The sequence below is a fragment of the Condylura cristata genome, unplaced genomic scaffold (assembly GCF_000260355.1).
Source record: "Condylura cristata isolate star-nosed mole 26May11 unplaced genomic scaffold, ConCri1.0 scaffold00014, whole genome shotgun sequence".
Taxonomy (NCBI): Eukaryota; Metazoa; Chordata; class Mammalia; order Eulipotyphla; family Talpidae; genus Condylura; species Condylura cristata.
The window spans coordinates 16,010,585-16,027,436 of record NW_004567115.1 but is presented as its reverse complement, the minus strand read 5'-3'; the positions used below and the strand labels follow the sequence as shown (position 1 = coordinate 16,027,436).

Below are 16,852 nucleotides of genomic sequence, written 5' to 3'. Positions count from 1 at the left end.
CACGACCTCGGAACCAGTGCTTGTGTCCAATGAACCAATGATGGGGGATACCACAACTGGCCCTATTTGGTCTGATGCCCATCCACCCATCGAGGGAAAGATGTAAGTTATCAGAAGAAGGGTAGTGATGGACAAGTAGAATCAATAGTCTGCTTGGAGTTAAGTATACCTATTGTGATCTTTTAAAATCGTAGATCAAGTAGGACTCTTATCTGCAGGATTTCTCAAAGCCTGTAGTATGCTATGTGCATACCTCTCAAAGGAGAGGTACAAAATGCACCTTTAACTACTCAACCTTTTGATCTGGAGTATTTTATGAGTGTAGTAGTTGACAGCATACCAAAAAGGAAGCCTGGGTAAACAAAATGGTATCTTCCTTGCTTCACTGGCAACATTGCATTCTCATTTTAATACTAATCTTGCTAACTTAATCACGTTAACAAACTCACAAGATACTTGTTTGTATCTATAAATCATGAAAATGTTGCTGAAATTCAAATCCACAGTTTCAAAAATGTCATAGTGAATAGTCCCAATTCTACAACTCGGTTTTCATTGTCACTTAACAGTTGTAGGTACAATGTAGTAAAATTTATTTGTTCTGGGATTCCTTGACTTATATTTCCTGATTGATTCCTTGAGGGGAAAATTCAAATAAACTTCAGCCTACTGAGATTTTGATTAAATTGCAAAGTGCTCACTGTCTGGGTTTCCTTGTGTGTAGGCAGTTATAGCCAGCCATATGTTTACTTTGTAAATTCTAGTTGAGGGTGCAATTTAAGCTGTTTCAATTTAGGTGGAAGTTTTGTCAGACCTCACAAATGAGATGAGTATTCTGTTAGGAGTTTGCCAGATTTTTTTTTGCAGGAGCTGTGGGCAGTTCTATCATAATTCAGAAAACCTACTGCTAGGTTGCTTTTGTATCCTAAAAAGTTCTTCCTTGCAAGAAGGAATGAAGGAATTAGAACATCACCATTTGGCAACAGTTGTAGTAATAATTACTTTGGGCAGGAGCCCAAAAGAGCTGCTAGAATTGGTGGGTGTGAGTATGAGAAAAAAGGTATCTATGTGATCTCAGAGAGTGTCTACACTAGACATTTCCTAAATACTAAGCTGGGGGGAGGGGAAGGAAAATATTTTATGGTTGAGTAGCTAATCAGACAACCTCTTACCCCAGTGCTTCCAATTTCTCAGGGTGGGACAAAGAGGTGATGAGGGCAGGTCTCAGAGGTTGTCCAGGGACAATACCTTCTTTTACCAACTTCCCATCTGCAAGCTTTTGGGTAAAGGTTCCCTTCTCTTGCCACCAAAATTCATTGCTCCTTCTGCCAAAACCCGTGCTACCCTCAGAGTTAAAGCCTGTTCCTGGTTCTGATTATTTCTGTTTGTTTGCCTAATGAAAGTCTGCAGTGTGCTAAGTACGAGGGAGTCAGCATTAAGTCACAAACTCTTGTTCTATAGGACGTTCTAGCTACTGCTACAGAATAATATCCGAAAGATTATTACAGCCCTTTGTAATCTGTAGAGAGATGCACGGGGTGGTGCAACAGGAGCCAAACGATGGGGCTGAACTAGTGATATGTACCAGAAAAGCCAAATTGTTTCTTCATTGTGATTGAAAATATATTCATACGATGGATTAACAAGTCAGTTTGAGCTCCCAACTAATTCTTCTTCAATCCTGTGCCATGAGAGTAATTGAAAGACCACGCCTGAAACAGCAGAGGCTGTAAGATCTACTCTTACATATTTCCCACCCCTTTCTGGTTGTTGTTGTCCAATGAGAAGGTAAGAATAAGCTTAAGAGCTTTCTGGCAGGCATGAAGCTGTACCAAGAGAGAGTCGAGGTTACCCAGGCAAAGTACAGCATCTAATCAGGCCCAGGGATGACAAACAGTGTTACCTAAAACAAACAACAACAACAAAGAAACATGAATTGTTGAGTACTAGAGGCTCTTCGTATGCTGGGAAGGATGGTGAGAAACGGCAGCAGGATGGTTGTTGAGAGGAGGCCAGAAAGGACCTTTTATGTTCTCCCAAGACACCTGAACTTGATCAGACAAGCTATAAAATATCTTTAAATAAGTCTAAGCAATAGGAAGCAACATTATTACTTTAAAAATACATATGGTGGGATAGAAAGGGACTGCAGGGCCAAAAGAAAAATCTATTTATAGATTGTTGAAACAATTCAGTCAAGAAATGAACACTTTTCTAAAATAGAATCATCATGATATGTAGGAATTGCTGAGGCCCACAGACAGGAGGAGGGGGTGGGACAAGAACAAAGTGGGAAGGGAGCCCCATGGATGATAGTGGAGGGTGGTGGCTGCTTGGTGGTGGGAGCTCTGTGGTAGCGACACCCAAAGGGCAGAGACGCTATGCTCCCCAAATGATAACAGCTATGTAAGCCAACATTATGTCAGTCAATAAAAGGTAGAATCATCTGGGTACAGTGATTGTGTAAAAATGATGAGCTATCCATTAGACATTGTCAATCTATTCAGCATCAGATAAAGATTTTATTCAAAGTGAACCTGTAGTAAGATTTTTATATATACTTCTTAAATGAAACATTGATCTTGCACAGGGATTTACAGAGATTGCTCTTTCCCCCAAACCATCATTTTCTAAAGATTTGCAAGTAAAAACAATGCATCTGCTTGTTTTTTGACAACACTGGTGAGGTTACAGGGCTGGCTTTGTTCTTTGCAGCTAGTAAGAAAATATAAATAACAGCACAACCTTTGCAGTTGCTGGTTCTCCCTTTTAGGAAATCTAAAGGTGTTCCTTCAGCACCTCTGGTGCATAAGCGGACCTGGTCCCTCTGGTGGTTTTCTGTTTTCACCAGGATGGATCATGAAGCTGCCCAGTTGGAGAAGCAGCATGTACATGCAGTCTATGAAAGCACTGCTCCTTACTTCAGTGATCTGCAGAGCAAAGCCTGGCCTCGGGTCCGCCAGTTCCTCCAGGAGCAGAAGCCAGGCAGCCTCATCGCCGATATAGGTAACCCGTACTTGTGCCACACAGCCTGAAATATACCCCAATGTGTCTTTCCGTTTCAGCTTAATTTTTCAGTTTTGCTCTCGCCAGAAGTCTGAAACTGTGTCTTAGGCATACTACAACCCAAGCTTATCATTTTGTGGCAGAATTCTTGTCAACAAGCCACCTTACTTCCTATACTGGACAGCAGCAGTCTTTTCAGAGCTGTGCACATCTGCAATGAAGTCAACCTGACACTGAAAAAAATCAGGATTGAAATGACTTCTTGTGAAACTGATCATTTGAAATTGAGAGTCATATTTGTAAACACAGCGTTTTGATGGCTATCTTAAGTGACTATCATGCCTTCAAAAGAAAAGCCAGAATTGTGGGATCTTAGAAAAGGCTCTATAGCTTCTTACTAATTTAATGCATCCTTTCCCTTAAGTATTCTGTCAGGGTCTTACATTTATAGTATATCTTTAAACATATTATATCATCATAACCACTGATTTGCCTGGGAGACTGACTCTGTGTCCTCTTCTGAATTAAGACAAAGTAAAACACAGCCTAATAGATCTAAGGCCTTATAAGGTTTACGATGTGGCTGGAGTCTCACCTTGGTCATGCCCATCTAAAACTGTGTTCTAGCAACTACACGCAGGCAGCACTCGTGGGAGTCCTACATTTGTCTAATATATCCTGGAGATCATTCCTTGTTTGTGCTTATAAAACTTGCTAATAAAACCTGCATGGCATTTTATGCAAATTGCTCCATGATAACAGATAAATATGTTATTTTGCTACTGCAAATATTGATATAAGATTCATGAAACACCTCTGTGAATATAATTATCTATAGTAAATATTTCTTTACCTATTTATGTTTTGAATTGAACTATTTCTAGTTTTACTCTCCAATAGGTGAATAAATAATATCTTCACTGTACAATGAAAGAGATGTTTTAAAACAAAGTGAAATTTTCTGTAAAGCTTATTTTATTAAAACCAAGTTGAAGCACAAAAAGAAATAAGTGAAAAGAAAAGAAAAGAAAGAAACCAAGGAAGTTAGAAGAAGAAAAGAGTAGGAGAATATGAGGATCTCCAAAGAGTTTTATCCTTCCAGGTTTTTCATTTAGCTAAAGTCATGAACTACTTGTTGTGTTGGTTAACTGACTGGTCATTAGGTTAGGAATTTTTAATTAACTACTAATAAAACTTTGCATAGGTAAAAATCATCTAGAGGTAATCGAGTTCTTGCTGTTGTTACAGAAATTCTCTAGGTTGTTTCACTCTTTCAGTGGCACAACTTTTCACTGACTGTGGTGTTATTAACCATATCACCCCATTCCTCAACCAAGCTGACTTGCTGAAATGTGTAAGAATGGCTCTTAATTGAGATTCATTCTTGGGAATAGGTATCAGATATCAGTGATTAGGAACTGCAGCCTAAGTAAAAAGAACTTCAGTGTTAACAAAGACAGTGATGCAGAAGATCTCAGGGAATACTGGGGTCTGTGCAACTCTGACAATACCTCTACTTGAAATGGACTAGACAACTTCAGGCCATTAGATGGTGTAAAGTAGTCATTCTATGATTTGAAATCTTTACTTGCATTAGTTTAGAAAGCAGGAGAAAAGTGAGCTGATTTCTTTATGAACAAGGCTATCTTTTTACCTTATATCAGAAACAATAGTTCTAATAGTTCTAAACATTTTATTTTTGAATCTATAATAAAATGACTGCTCAGTAATGAAGATTATCTTTGCTACTTAACTCTCAGTGCATTTAGTCCCCATCACTATGGTCAGATATAATTTGTTAAATCACACTTTAATCATTAGTCTTTTATGAGGCCATAAAACTCGCTACTCTTATTAAATGGCAGAACCACACAGAATGAAAACGTATTCTTTCTTCTGGCCAGAAGAAAGCCATATGAAATGGAAAATAAATAGGGTATAAACTTCTTTTACCATAGGAAAAGAGAATTTTCTTTCTGATAAGTTCTTAGCAAAGTCCTCAATTTAAAAAATATAGTTGTTTCTGCAAAGTTCAGAGGGAGCATTCAGATTCAATTATTTTCCAAAGTCTTGCCTACCTTGGCCAAAATATTTACTGGAGTTAAAATAATTTAATGTGATTAAATGTTTCCCTCCTTAATCATAATATGCTGCAGAATACAAAATATAGGGGAATGTGAGCATGTGATACCGCCCCTCTTCGGTATTGTGAAAAGTTACCATAAGATCTTACAGGGGAATGATGGTTATGTACTGGAGGTTGCCTCAGTACCAAGGTGGTCTGATTTATTTCTTGCATATTGAAGATAATAGGGTGACAATGCCTGGCAATATTTTTATTCTCCTCATTAGGATAAAATCTTTCCCCTCTAACATTTCTGTATGTGCACCTAAAGAAATGAATAATTGCCTCTCATTTAGGAATTTTACTACTACCCTTAAAAATAAATAGCATTAGGAAACATGGAGCTTCCCTATGACCCAACAATCCCACTCCTAGGTATCTACTCAAAACACACAAGAACACTGATTGAAAAAGATAGCTCCACCCCCATGTTTATTGCTGCTTTATTTACAACTGGAAAAACATGGAAGCAGCTCAAATGCCCGAAAGTAGAATGATTGGATTAGAAAGATGTGGTACATATATACAATGGAATATTACTCAGCAACCAAAAAAGAGAAACACATGTCTTTTGCAGCAACTTGGATGGAGCTGGAAAAGATCATGCTTAGCGAGATAAGCCAAAAAGAGAAAGAAACATACTGGATGGTTTCACTCATAGCAGGAGTATAATGGACCAGGCGAGAAAATAATAAGAATAATGAACACCCATATACCAGAGACATTTTGTGGGGGTGGAGTGGGGAATGGGATCAAAAACGGGGTGGGAAGGGAAGTGCACGGGATTATGGTGATGGCACATGGGTGACTTGGTGATAGGAAACCTGCAGGGATTACAATTGAGATCATAAGCATACTTAGAACCCAGTGACTATTAGATTGAAACTATTTCAATATCTATCTTATACACTGAAAAAAATAATGTTTGACAATCTTATTTTTATGCATATACTGTTCACTATCTTAGCTAGCATCTGGAAGTATTAGCTTTCAACAGCATCTTTTGAAGAGGAGATATTAAAGAGTGTGTGATTTAATGACATATTTCAGACAGAGCAAAGTAATATTTTTTTAATAAACTAGATTTTTCTTCAGGAAAATATCAGGCTGAAAAATCTATACCAGAAGATACAAATATCAGTTCCAATGGTATCTTAAAATTTCTGGGAAAGGAATTAAATGACACTAGATGTATAGATGGCTTGTTTCATAATGGTTATTCAAGTTACTACCTTCTTCATTGTAATAGCAGTAAGCTCTGAATGACTTAAATCTTTGGGCTATACAAGTCTTGAATTATTTGTGTTTCTGCAATTTGACAGAAAATTCTGTGAAAAATTTTAAAAGTAGTTCTTGTACTGCATCGTATAAGGATATCATTTATAGTGTTATATGTCTCCATTTTATATCATCTATATCATTACAGATCCATATATACCATATATACCCTTTATAAGGATAACATTTCACACAGATTTTTCTCTTGTAGGTTGTGGGTCTGGAAAGTATCTTAAGGTGAACAGCCAGGTACATACCCTGGGCTGTGACTACTGCGGGCCATTGGTAGAGATTGCCCGGAGTAGAGGATGTGAAGTCATGGTATGTGACAACCTTAATCTCCCCTTTAGGGATCAGGGCTTCGATGCCATCATCTCCATTGGAGGTAAGGCAGCCCAGCCATGTGCTCACTATTTGCCATGAGAATAATGTGACGTAGCTGGGACCACTCCACAGCTCACCCTCTGTTTTTGTACAGAGTTCAGTGTAATTCACTTTATCTCATTTTAATAGTATTTCAACTGGTTGAATTATTGACTGATCTTAAGTATACATTTGATTGTTTTACCAGTTAAACATTCAAACTCTTATTTTGGTGATTTGTTCCGATTTCCTTTTTTTATAAGAAAGTATTAGACACATTTTACTCATTAAAAATAGTATTTTATGATACTAAAATGAAATCAGATTTTGCCAAGAGGATGTAGAGCTGTAGAAGTAATAATTACTATTAACAGAATATTGCAAGTCTAATATATCCAGTGCTACCTGGAAGCACAAGTCATGTCACCTGCCACTCAACTGCTACACAAGTCACTGGGGAAGATGTTACCTACCTGGTCCAGATTGCATATGTTCATACTGCCAGTGTGCTTTCTAGCTGCCAGCAATTGTTCATAAATCTAGGGACTACGTTTCTTATATCTAAAAAGTGTGCCCCGAGGCACACATGCCAAAAATGAAAAGAAACAACAAAAATCCATGCCTAAAATATACACAGGTGACACTGCTGTTACTCAAAATATGTATTCCTGAAACTTGGTACAACAGTCATTGAAATATGCTGGGAAACTTGCTATTTAAGGAAGTGATATGGCAAATTCTGTTGCAAAACAAAAGAATTTTTCATCTAGCAAATTATTTACTCTAATACAATTTTAAATTGTTTTCTTTATTTGAATATAACGAGGTTTATCAAAGCAAGATGATCATTTATAAAACTGAATGACTAAGGAAATACATCCATTTCTTGAAATAAGTGAAAAGTTGATTTATTCAACAATAAATGGGAATTATATTTTGCATAGTGAGGGGACGCAAGCCTGGCTGCCATAACTTTAGAACTGGACAGGTTTGGTCAGAGATAGTTATCATGGAAACCTGGTCTGTGACAGCCTTACCTCTTTGCAAGTTCAAACTGCTAAGTCCAATCTTGGAAGTCAGCACTAAAAGGAGGACTTCTAATGGGAAGAATGCTTTTGGTGTGATCATTCCACTTAAAAATTAGAAATTGGACAAAAGTCAGCCAGCTACAATCTTTGCTCCTTTTCAGTTTATATTAGTTTTGGTCTGGAAAGCTACATACAATTATGTGTCATTGGGCCATACGGTTCTTGTCACATGGAGACACTACCCAGCATCCTTATCACTGGGGATACCCCTGTGCTCATGGTTAGGTCCCTCTCTGCTTTCAGTTTATCACATACCTGCTAGCAGAAAGAGAACACACCTAGTTGCTATTTTCTAATTAAAGGTGCATTATTAATTGCATTATTAATTAGAAACACAATGTTTTTATGAATTGCAAGAAGAAGAAGAAAAACCCTGCAAAACCTGTGGATTGCAAATGCTTAGAGAGATGAGACATACATACTTGAAAGTTAAATAACAATACAATACAAAATATCAAGATTTAACAGAACTTTAAATATGATCTTATGATTCTGGAATCCAGTATTGGGTTCAACCTGTTTTCTAGACTTTCAGCAGAAATACATTTCCATAGGATACATATATTTAACACTAGTTTTTCCCTCTGTGATTATGTTTTTTTAAACAAAATAGGAATTTTTTTAAATTTTTAAAATAAAAAATAGTTTTCTCACATTGATAATTTTTACTGATATCTCTTTATGCCCATCTTGGTTTACCTTTGCAATGTTTCTGAAAAGAACATTGTATGTGCATGTTTAAATACAAAAGGAATTTTTCGTTAAAAATGTTTTCTTTTTCGAAAACATTAGACTTAAATGTTACTTAGTATCACAAGTTAAAAATAGATATGGAACATAATACAAACTTTTAAAAACAAATATAAATATGAAGACTTTTCTTCCTTTAAAAAAAAAGAAAGAAACTTCTTTTGAAGCCCAGAATCCTGAAATACGAAGACTTTTGAATCTTCTAACAAGAGATCATTATTATAAACTAGTTCTTTTAAAATGGTGGAATTTGTTTTTCTTTTATCGCCCCCCAAAATGAATACTTAATTCTCATTATTCACAGTTATGTTCTATAAAGTTACCAGGAACACTGAATTAGTTAATCCCAAACCATTGCTCCCAGGGGAAATAGTTGAGTGAACCTCTGGTCATCTTGGGAGGGTCAACTGATCAGTAAATAACTTTGTTTTAAAGATACCTTATTTAATTTTGAACTTGTGGTCAGCAGCACTATAATGCCTGTCTGAAAGAACAGCTCATAACCACTTACATTCAGGAACACTTAGCACTCAGCACTATACCCCAGGGGCACTGTACACAGCAGGATCATTAATCAGTTGCACAAAAATGCAAAAGTGATGGCACTAAGTAGACTATGAAAAGATCACTTGTTTACAGCCCCAGAGCTGAAACAAGAATACAGAATCATGATATTTGACAGACCTCAGCTAGGACTTGCTCCTTGGAAGGTCTGGATTTTTTGCCACTCAGTACATGTCAGGAAATGACCACAAAACTCTGACCGTACTGATTGGGGACCACAAAAATTTTAGGGAATAGCTGAATGTTCAAATACAGAATCCACAGATAACATTAATCCAATGAAGTTTTAAAATATACCCATAGATATTTGAGAGTAAATCAGGTGCAAGTTATGGGAGATACAAACAGCCACAAAGAGCCATGAGTAGTGACAGCTAAATCTAGGCATTAGCATTGCCCCACATCTTAGTCCTGACCCAGTGCTGCCTTTTAGCTCAGTAACCAAGACTCTGCTTGTAGGAGCATATGCTTTCAAATTACCATTCACAAGGGCTCTTGCTCTAGGGATGAGTTGGGGGATCAGTCTGGGATCTACTGAAGTTAAGTGATTAGAAAGGTAAGAGAATCTCTGTTTCACCATTTATTCTTCCCTCACTACACATATCTGCAAGAGGGATTTCGCTGTGCACTAACTAATGTTTTTTCTTGCCACAGTACTGTGATTAATGACCCCTAAGAACAAAGACACTAGCACTGTTGTTTGATTTTTTTTTTTAAATGTCTAATAACACTCTTAAAACTAGAGCAAAGCCATGCTGCTCAACTTTTACTTTCCCTGGGCAAGATTAGAAGTAAACTGAAGATCTATAAGTTGAATTGCTGAAAAATATTCACGACCATTTCATATTACGTTAACTCTTAAAAATTAAAAATAATCATTGGGACTTATGGTTGGCTGCCTTTTCTGTGCATTATTTAAAGGAGAAAACCAACTTTAACAGATTTCTCAACTTCTTTGTTTTATTAAATTTTATTAACACTGGGCCCTCCCTGGTGGTGCAGCATGTTAAAGCATAGCACTAAGAAGATAAAGCCATTTCAGCATCAGTTCGCTTGTCCCAGAGGTGACCACATGGCATGGCAGACCTCTCCTGACCCACCCGCTGCTCCCATCAGCAGTGTACTTCATCGATCTACCTGTTCTGCTCCCGCTCTGTTTCTGGTGAAGCCTCTCGCCGCCCCTGAGCCTCTGGCCTGTACCCCAGTTCTGTATGCACAAATAAATAAATCTTTTTAAAAAGATTATGAACACTGATTAGTGGAGTAAACATTTTGGTGCTTGAGAGGTATCAACCATTCCTGAAAGCAATGAATGACTTCACAGAACCTCACTAAGGAACACTCAGTATACTTCTCTTGCAAATTATACTGACTCACACTGACCCTCTTTCTGATAAACAAAATTCATAGGATTTTGGAAGTAAAGAAGAATTTACACATGATTTAGGTATCTTATTATATGCAGGAAAAACCTCTTAAAATCTATAGAAGTTAAATTATTGCCCAAGATCTGTCATCTAAGAAGTACAGGAGCCAAAGTATGTCCCTCCTAAAGCCAGGCCTGCACTGTCCCCACTGCCTGTGGGAGACAAGGGGGCTCTCCTACATGTCAAAATGGCATCACTGTTATAAAGGGCAATACTAGTGTACAGGTACATTCATGTATGTGTGTAGAAACTGAAATTTAGTTTCTTCTTTTTTCAGTCATACATCATTTTTCTACAAAACAAAGAAGAATCAGAGCAATCAAAGAAATGGCCAGAGTGCTGGTCCCAGGAGGGCAGCTGATGATTTATGTTTGGGCCATGGAACAAAAGAAACGGCACTTTGAGAAGCAAGATGTGTTCGTGCCCTGGAACAGGGCCCTGTGTTCCCAGCTCTTCTCAGACTCCAACCTGCCTGGGAGAAAAAATCAGTGTGGATGCCCAGAAAGCAGCCACCCCTCCCTGCTTCCTGGCCCTGAGAGTAGCTGTTCGGTTTGTTTGAAAGAGCGCTGTGATTCAAAACGGTCCCACAGCCTGGACCATGACCCTGTGATGGTTGGAGCCTGCTGTACAGCTCTTTCTAAGGGAGACGAGGAAGAAAATGGATTCTATGACACACTAGGAAAATCTGTTCGTTCCTGGTTTTTCTCCAGATCTTTAGACGAATCAACTCTGAGGAAGCAAGTTGAGAGAGTGAGACCCTTGAGAAACACAGAGGGCTGGTCCAGGGCCCCTGTGTCCAGCCAGCCTTCCAGAAGCTCTAGCTTAGACTGTGATCACCAAGAGCCATTTTCAGTGAGGGAGCAAAATATAGATGAAGATGTATTTGTGGAAACACCTCAAAAACATTTGGAGTGGCTGAGAGCACCAAACACAATGAAACATCTCAATGGAGACCACAAAGGAGATAGGAGAAGTAGAGATGGGAACTGGCTGGATAGCACCACCCAGGAGACTTGTGTAGATGCAGGAAACTCAGAGGAAGGTAACCAGTCTGCTGGTAAAATACTGAGAAGGATTTCTGCAGTCAGTTCCACAGATTCCAACCCGGATGAGGCAATTTCTGTCAAAGAACAGCCTGACATTTTGGATTCCAGAGCCTTCATGCGCTATTACCATGTGTTCAGAGAGGGTGAGCTCTGTGGCTTGGTAGAGGAGAATGTGGCGGAGCTCCATATTCTGAGCTCTGGGAATGACCATGGCAACTGGTGTATCATTGCAGAGAAAAAGGAAAACTGTGATTGATAGGGTCATTTTAAGTAACTTTCAGGAATGGCCTCCCACTCAGGCAGAAGAGAGTTTAAATAAAAGTTCGCTATTAGCAGCAGCTTTTCATTCATCTGAGCACAAGAATTCGGTGCATCCAGACATTACCAATAATTTCTCTGTGGAACTGTCACATGGAAAGCACTCAGAAAGAGCCAACTAATATAAATATCACTAAAAAAAACCCTGCCCACCCATACGACTGTCCTTACGAGCAAATACAAGTCATAAGTGAATTCAAATCCTTTACCTTGCTCGGTTATAGATTTTACTGTGCTGTATGAATTAATTTGAAAAGTCAGACTCCATTAGTAGGGCTGGGTCAAACGGTGTCTTTCCCTTTCCTTTTCTCTTACTTGCTGGCATCACTGCACAGGCACACTGTTGGAAGTACAGGGGAACATTAAGGGGATTATTGGGAGGCCCTAAAGTACATTGGATGCCTCAATGGCCTATTTGAGGAATTCCACACAGTCAGTGACTTGGGAAAAATTAACATGGACAAAGGATGCAATCAAAATAAATATTAGAGTGGGAATCATACAAGTGGTCTATTTAAATGACTTTTTAAATAGTGATGAAATGACTCTAGCATGTCATAGTAGCTATCAAGCCATTTAAGAAATATCTTGGAGTAGCTCATAGGGTTAGTCTTCCTTTTTAATCACACATCCTTTGCAAGATGATATAACATTCTTGTTTCTAGTTTGCCTTTCTATATCTTTCCAAATTTGATCATCAGTTAAATGGGCAAAAAATTTCAAATGTAAATCAGCTCCTATCGGTAATGTATTTGTCTTTAAGAATAATAAAAAGAATAAACACAGGGGTTGGTGGTGGTGGTTGTTGTTAAGAAAAATCCTCTCTCTGTAAGAGAACAAAGAGTCTAGTCTAACAGTTGTTGAACTTGGTAGGGGAGTGTGCTCCTTAAAAATAAGCCCTGAGGGCCCTCCCTGGTGGTGCAGCGGATTAAAGCACAGCACTAAGAAGCCAAAGCCACTTCAGCATGAGTTCCATCCCCAGCCCCAGAGGTGATGAACAAGGCCTGGCAGACCTCTCCTGACCCGCCTGCTGCTCCCCTCAGCAGTGTACTTCATCAGTTGGCCTGCTCTGTTCCCCAATCTGTCTCTGGTGAACCCTTTCACCGCTCCTACACCTCTGGCCTATACCCCAGTTCTGTATGCATAAATAAATAACTCTTTAAAAAAAATGCTGTGAGCTATCCATTTAGGAAGAAACCAAGGAGCTGCAGTCTAGGAAGAACAAATTATAATAGGCCTGAGTTTTCATCTATTACATATAAAATTTGAAATAATAGTAAGAGCAGATAATGTTTCTTACTATATTACATTTATTATTTTATTTTTAATCCTCACCACAACCCAGTGAAGTAAGAATACTAATTATTCCCCTTTTACAGATGTGGAAACTTAGGCAGAAAAAAATTAATTCAGGGCCCTCCCGGGTGGGTTAAAGCACAGCACTAAGAAGCCAAAGCCACTTCAGCATGAGTTTGATCCCCGCCCTGGAGGAGACCCACATGGCGCAGCACACCTCTCCTGAACCACCTGCTGCTCCCCTCAGCAGTGTACTTCGTCAGTCAGCCTGTTCTGCTCCCCATTCTGTCTCAGATGAATCCTCTCTTGGCCCATGCACCTATGGCCTGTAGCCTAATACTGTATGCATAAATGAATAAATCTTAAAAAAAAAAAACAAATTATTTCAATAATCACATGTATAAAAGAGGCAGGGCTGGGATTCAGATCTGAAAAGTTTGGCTGGCTCTTAACACCTCTTACACCCGGTTTTGAAGCTAGACAGATTCTAAGAACCTAACAGGGTAAGTGGGATTATACCCTTTACAGTGGACTTCAGCAAAGTTATACAGAGATAACACCTCCAGACAATAACTGGATAGTTGTCCTTCACATATTTCCCCCATCTCTTGTATTTACTGTTTCATTTCATAAATCTTTATCAATTTGATTTTTAATTTAAAAAATGGGTCATTGCTCACACAATGATGCTCTGTGATCAACCTTTCAATCCTTTGACGATTGTATTACTCTTTTCCCATTTTACAGGTGAGAAAAGTGAGGGCCATTCAGGTATTTCATTCATTCTGTTTGCTAACTAAACTCTGTCATGTGCCAAATACATATAATAGAAGGCAGTGAGTACCAGGTGGCTGAGTGTCCATGGAATATTAGAAGTAGCTGACCAGGAAGTGTCCATCTGGAACATTTTTCTTATGTATCTACAACCAAGTATTATTTAGTTTGAGAAATGCACTTTATAGTCTCCCCTCTTGGAGAATTAGAGTGCACACTGGCATACTTAAGGCCTCGCCTAAACTAAACCTAGACTTAATTTAAGCCCAATGCAGCTAGCTCTGGACATCTGAAACCTTCTAGCACAAGCATTCTGTGGAACACATTTGAGAAAGTAGTGTGTCCTAGAGAATAAAATGCAAACACCTCAGACTGGCAGCTGGTGTTCACAAATTATTTTTTACCCTATCTGCAATTGCACTCAATTTTTCCCATATGTCAATCCGTTGTATAAACACTGCTTTCATTAGAAATTACAGAATGAGGGCCCTCCTTGGTGATGTGATAGGTTATATAGTACTGTGAAGCTAGCTGCAGCCACTGCTGCACAAGTTTGATCCCCAGCCAGGAAGGTAACCCACATGGTGCAGCAGACCTCTCTTGACCCACCTACTACTACCTTCAGCAGTATTTCAGTCAGTCTGCCTGTTCTGCTCCCCACTCTGACTCTGAATTCTCTCACCCCCTGCACCTCTGGCCTATATCCCAATTCTTGGATGCATAAATAAATAAATCTTTTAAAAAATTACTGAATGACAAGTATTTATCACATCCTTGAAATGTAAACTTAAGATTTCAAATGCCATAACTCTAATCCTTCTCAAAAAGAAAAAAAGTGCATGAATCCAGCTTTATCCTATTCTAAGGGCATATGAGGTAAGTGTTACCATACACCCATCTAGCAGGGAGAAAAAGCATGGGAGTGGAAAGGAATTATGGAAGCATCGGCCAATCCCAACCCAAAACGCTTTTCTCCTCTCACCCATGTCATAATGCAAATTTATCACTACTGGTTTGATACTATGAACTCAACATTTGCAATCTCAGTTCTCTATAAAACTGGAGTGGAGCTATTTTAAAAGAATCCTCACCAACCAAGGACCAAAATTCTAATGCAGTGGAAAGTTTTGGCATGGCACCAAGAGCACAAACATAGAAACCTGAGAGCTAATCGAAGAGAAAATTCTAGCTGTGAATTGTCCTATTTTTTTTTTTTATTCACCACAGATCCCACAGAATGTGATGCATTAGTAGGAACATCAGCCACTTCAGTCACAACACATACTGCCCCCCCACCGCCGAAGCTGCACCTCATTGTCCAAATGAGGTGATTTTTCAGTTATAATCACTTCGTCTGGGTGAGATGAAAGCTGTAATACAATCTCTCTGGCCAATCTGAATTTACTACTAAGTGACTAGTGGTTGTCAAACTGAACCCCTATTTGGCAATATATATATTTTCCCTTCAATCAGAACTGGGGAAAATAAAATTTACCCCCGGCCCCCAACTAATAATTAATTCATCCACATGAAGCAGTGGATGTTCTCTGCTATCACCTCCACACAGAGAAGACATGTTCACTGCACTGAATCTATAGCCACTGTTGAAGGCTGAATCCCTAGAATGTTATATTTATATTTATGCTCCAGGGGGAATTGGTGGAATGGCAGGCATTTCTCTACTGAAAGAATCCACCTACTTCCAGTCCACTTCCTGTTTACATATATGCCGAGCTCCACTAGGAAAGGCTTGCTTTCCTTAGTCACATGAACCATGGCCAGAGTGCAGGCTTCCTGCACACCAGTGGGGTTTCTGAGACACTGAATAGCATGAAAGGTTCCACTTCCTTTCTTTTTTTTTTTTTAAGATTTATTTAAAATTTATTTAAATTTTAAAGATTGAACTGGGGTACAGGCCAGAGGCTCAGGGGCGGTGAGAGGCTTCACCAGAGACAGAGTGGGGAGCAGAACAGGCAGATCGACGAAGTACACTGCTGAGGGGAGCAGCGGGCGGGTCAGGAGAGATCTGCCGCGCCATGTGGTCACCTCCGGGGCAGGCGGGGATCGAACTCATGCAAAGTGGCTTCAGCTTCTCAGTGCAGTACTTTAACCTGCTGTGCCACCAGGGAGGGTTCCACTTTCTTAAGTTGTTCTCTTAAGTATGTTCTGTAAATATGTATTTATTTCTAGACATCTAATGTTTGCTGTCACTAGTGACTGAGAAAAAAGTAGCCCTCTCTGTACTCATGAAAACATTAAACTGGCAATTTTAGAGAAGCCTATTTCACTATTTAGGTCCTTTTGTTTGGGGATAGAATTGTAAAGTTCGATGAGTTCTCGTGTTCACATGTACATACTTGTAAAGTGGGAAGCCCCCTTTTTACTACAATATACTGTTAGTTTAGTTTTTCCCAGAAGCAATAGTTTTAAAAGCATAGATTGATGTAAAATATCTTGACTGTCATCATAATTTGAAGATACTCGACTTGCCTTAAGCAATAATATTGAGGATCTCTTTGTCATAAGTATTCCAAAAATGGTGTCAGGTGAATGCTTACATATTATCCTGAATTAAGTTATATATAAATGTACCTTTAAAAAATGCTACTTGCGGCCCTCCCTGGTGGCTCAGCGGGTTAAAGCACCGCACTAAGAAACTTAAGCCACTTCCGCATGAGTTCGATCCCCGCCTGCCCCGGAGGTGACCACATCTGACCCACCCGCTGCTCCCCTCAGCAGTGTACTTCGTCAGTCAGCCTGTTCTGCTCCCCATTCTGTCTCAGATGAATCCTCTCTTGGCCCATGCACCTATGGCCT

The 16,852-nt window shown here is 39.0% G+C and overlaps 1 protein-coding gene across 3 annotated transcripts in view; it reads left to right on the top strand.

Moving 5' to 3' along the window:
- The window catches only part of KIAA1456 (KIAA1456 ortholog), a 39,483-nt gene extending 26,617 nt beyond the window's left edge, over window positions 1–12,866 (top strand). For all 3 annotated transcript variants that reach the window (XM_004682457.2, XM_012724743.1, XM_012724744.1), the window contains exons 3-5: window positions 2,852–3,006; window positions 6,621–6,794; window positions 10,879–12,866. In XM_004682457.2, coding sequence (XP_004682514.1) covers window positions 2,853–3,006; window positions 6,621–6,794; window positions 10,879–11,903 — 1,353 coding nt within the window. In that variant the 5' untranslated portion in view covers window position 2,852 and the 3' untranslated portion in view covers window positions 11,904–12,866. The remainder of the gene's footprint in view (window positions 1–2,851; window positions 3,007–6,620; window positions 6,795–10,878) is intronic.
- Window positions 12,867–16,852: the final 3,986 nt, after the last annotated feature.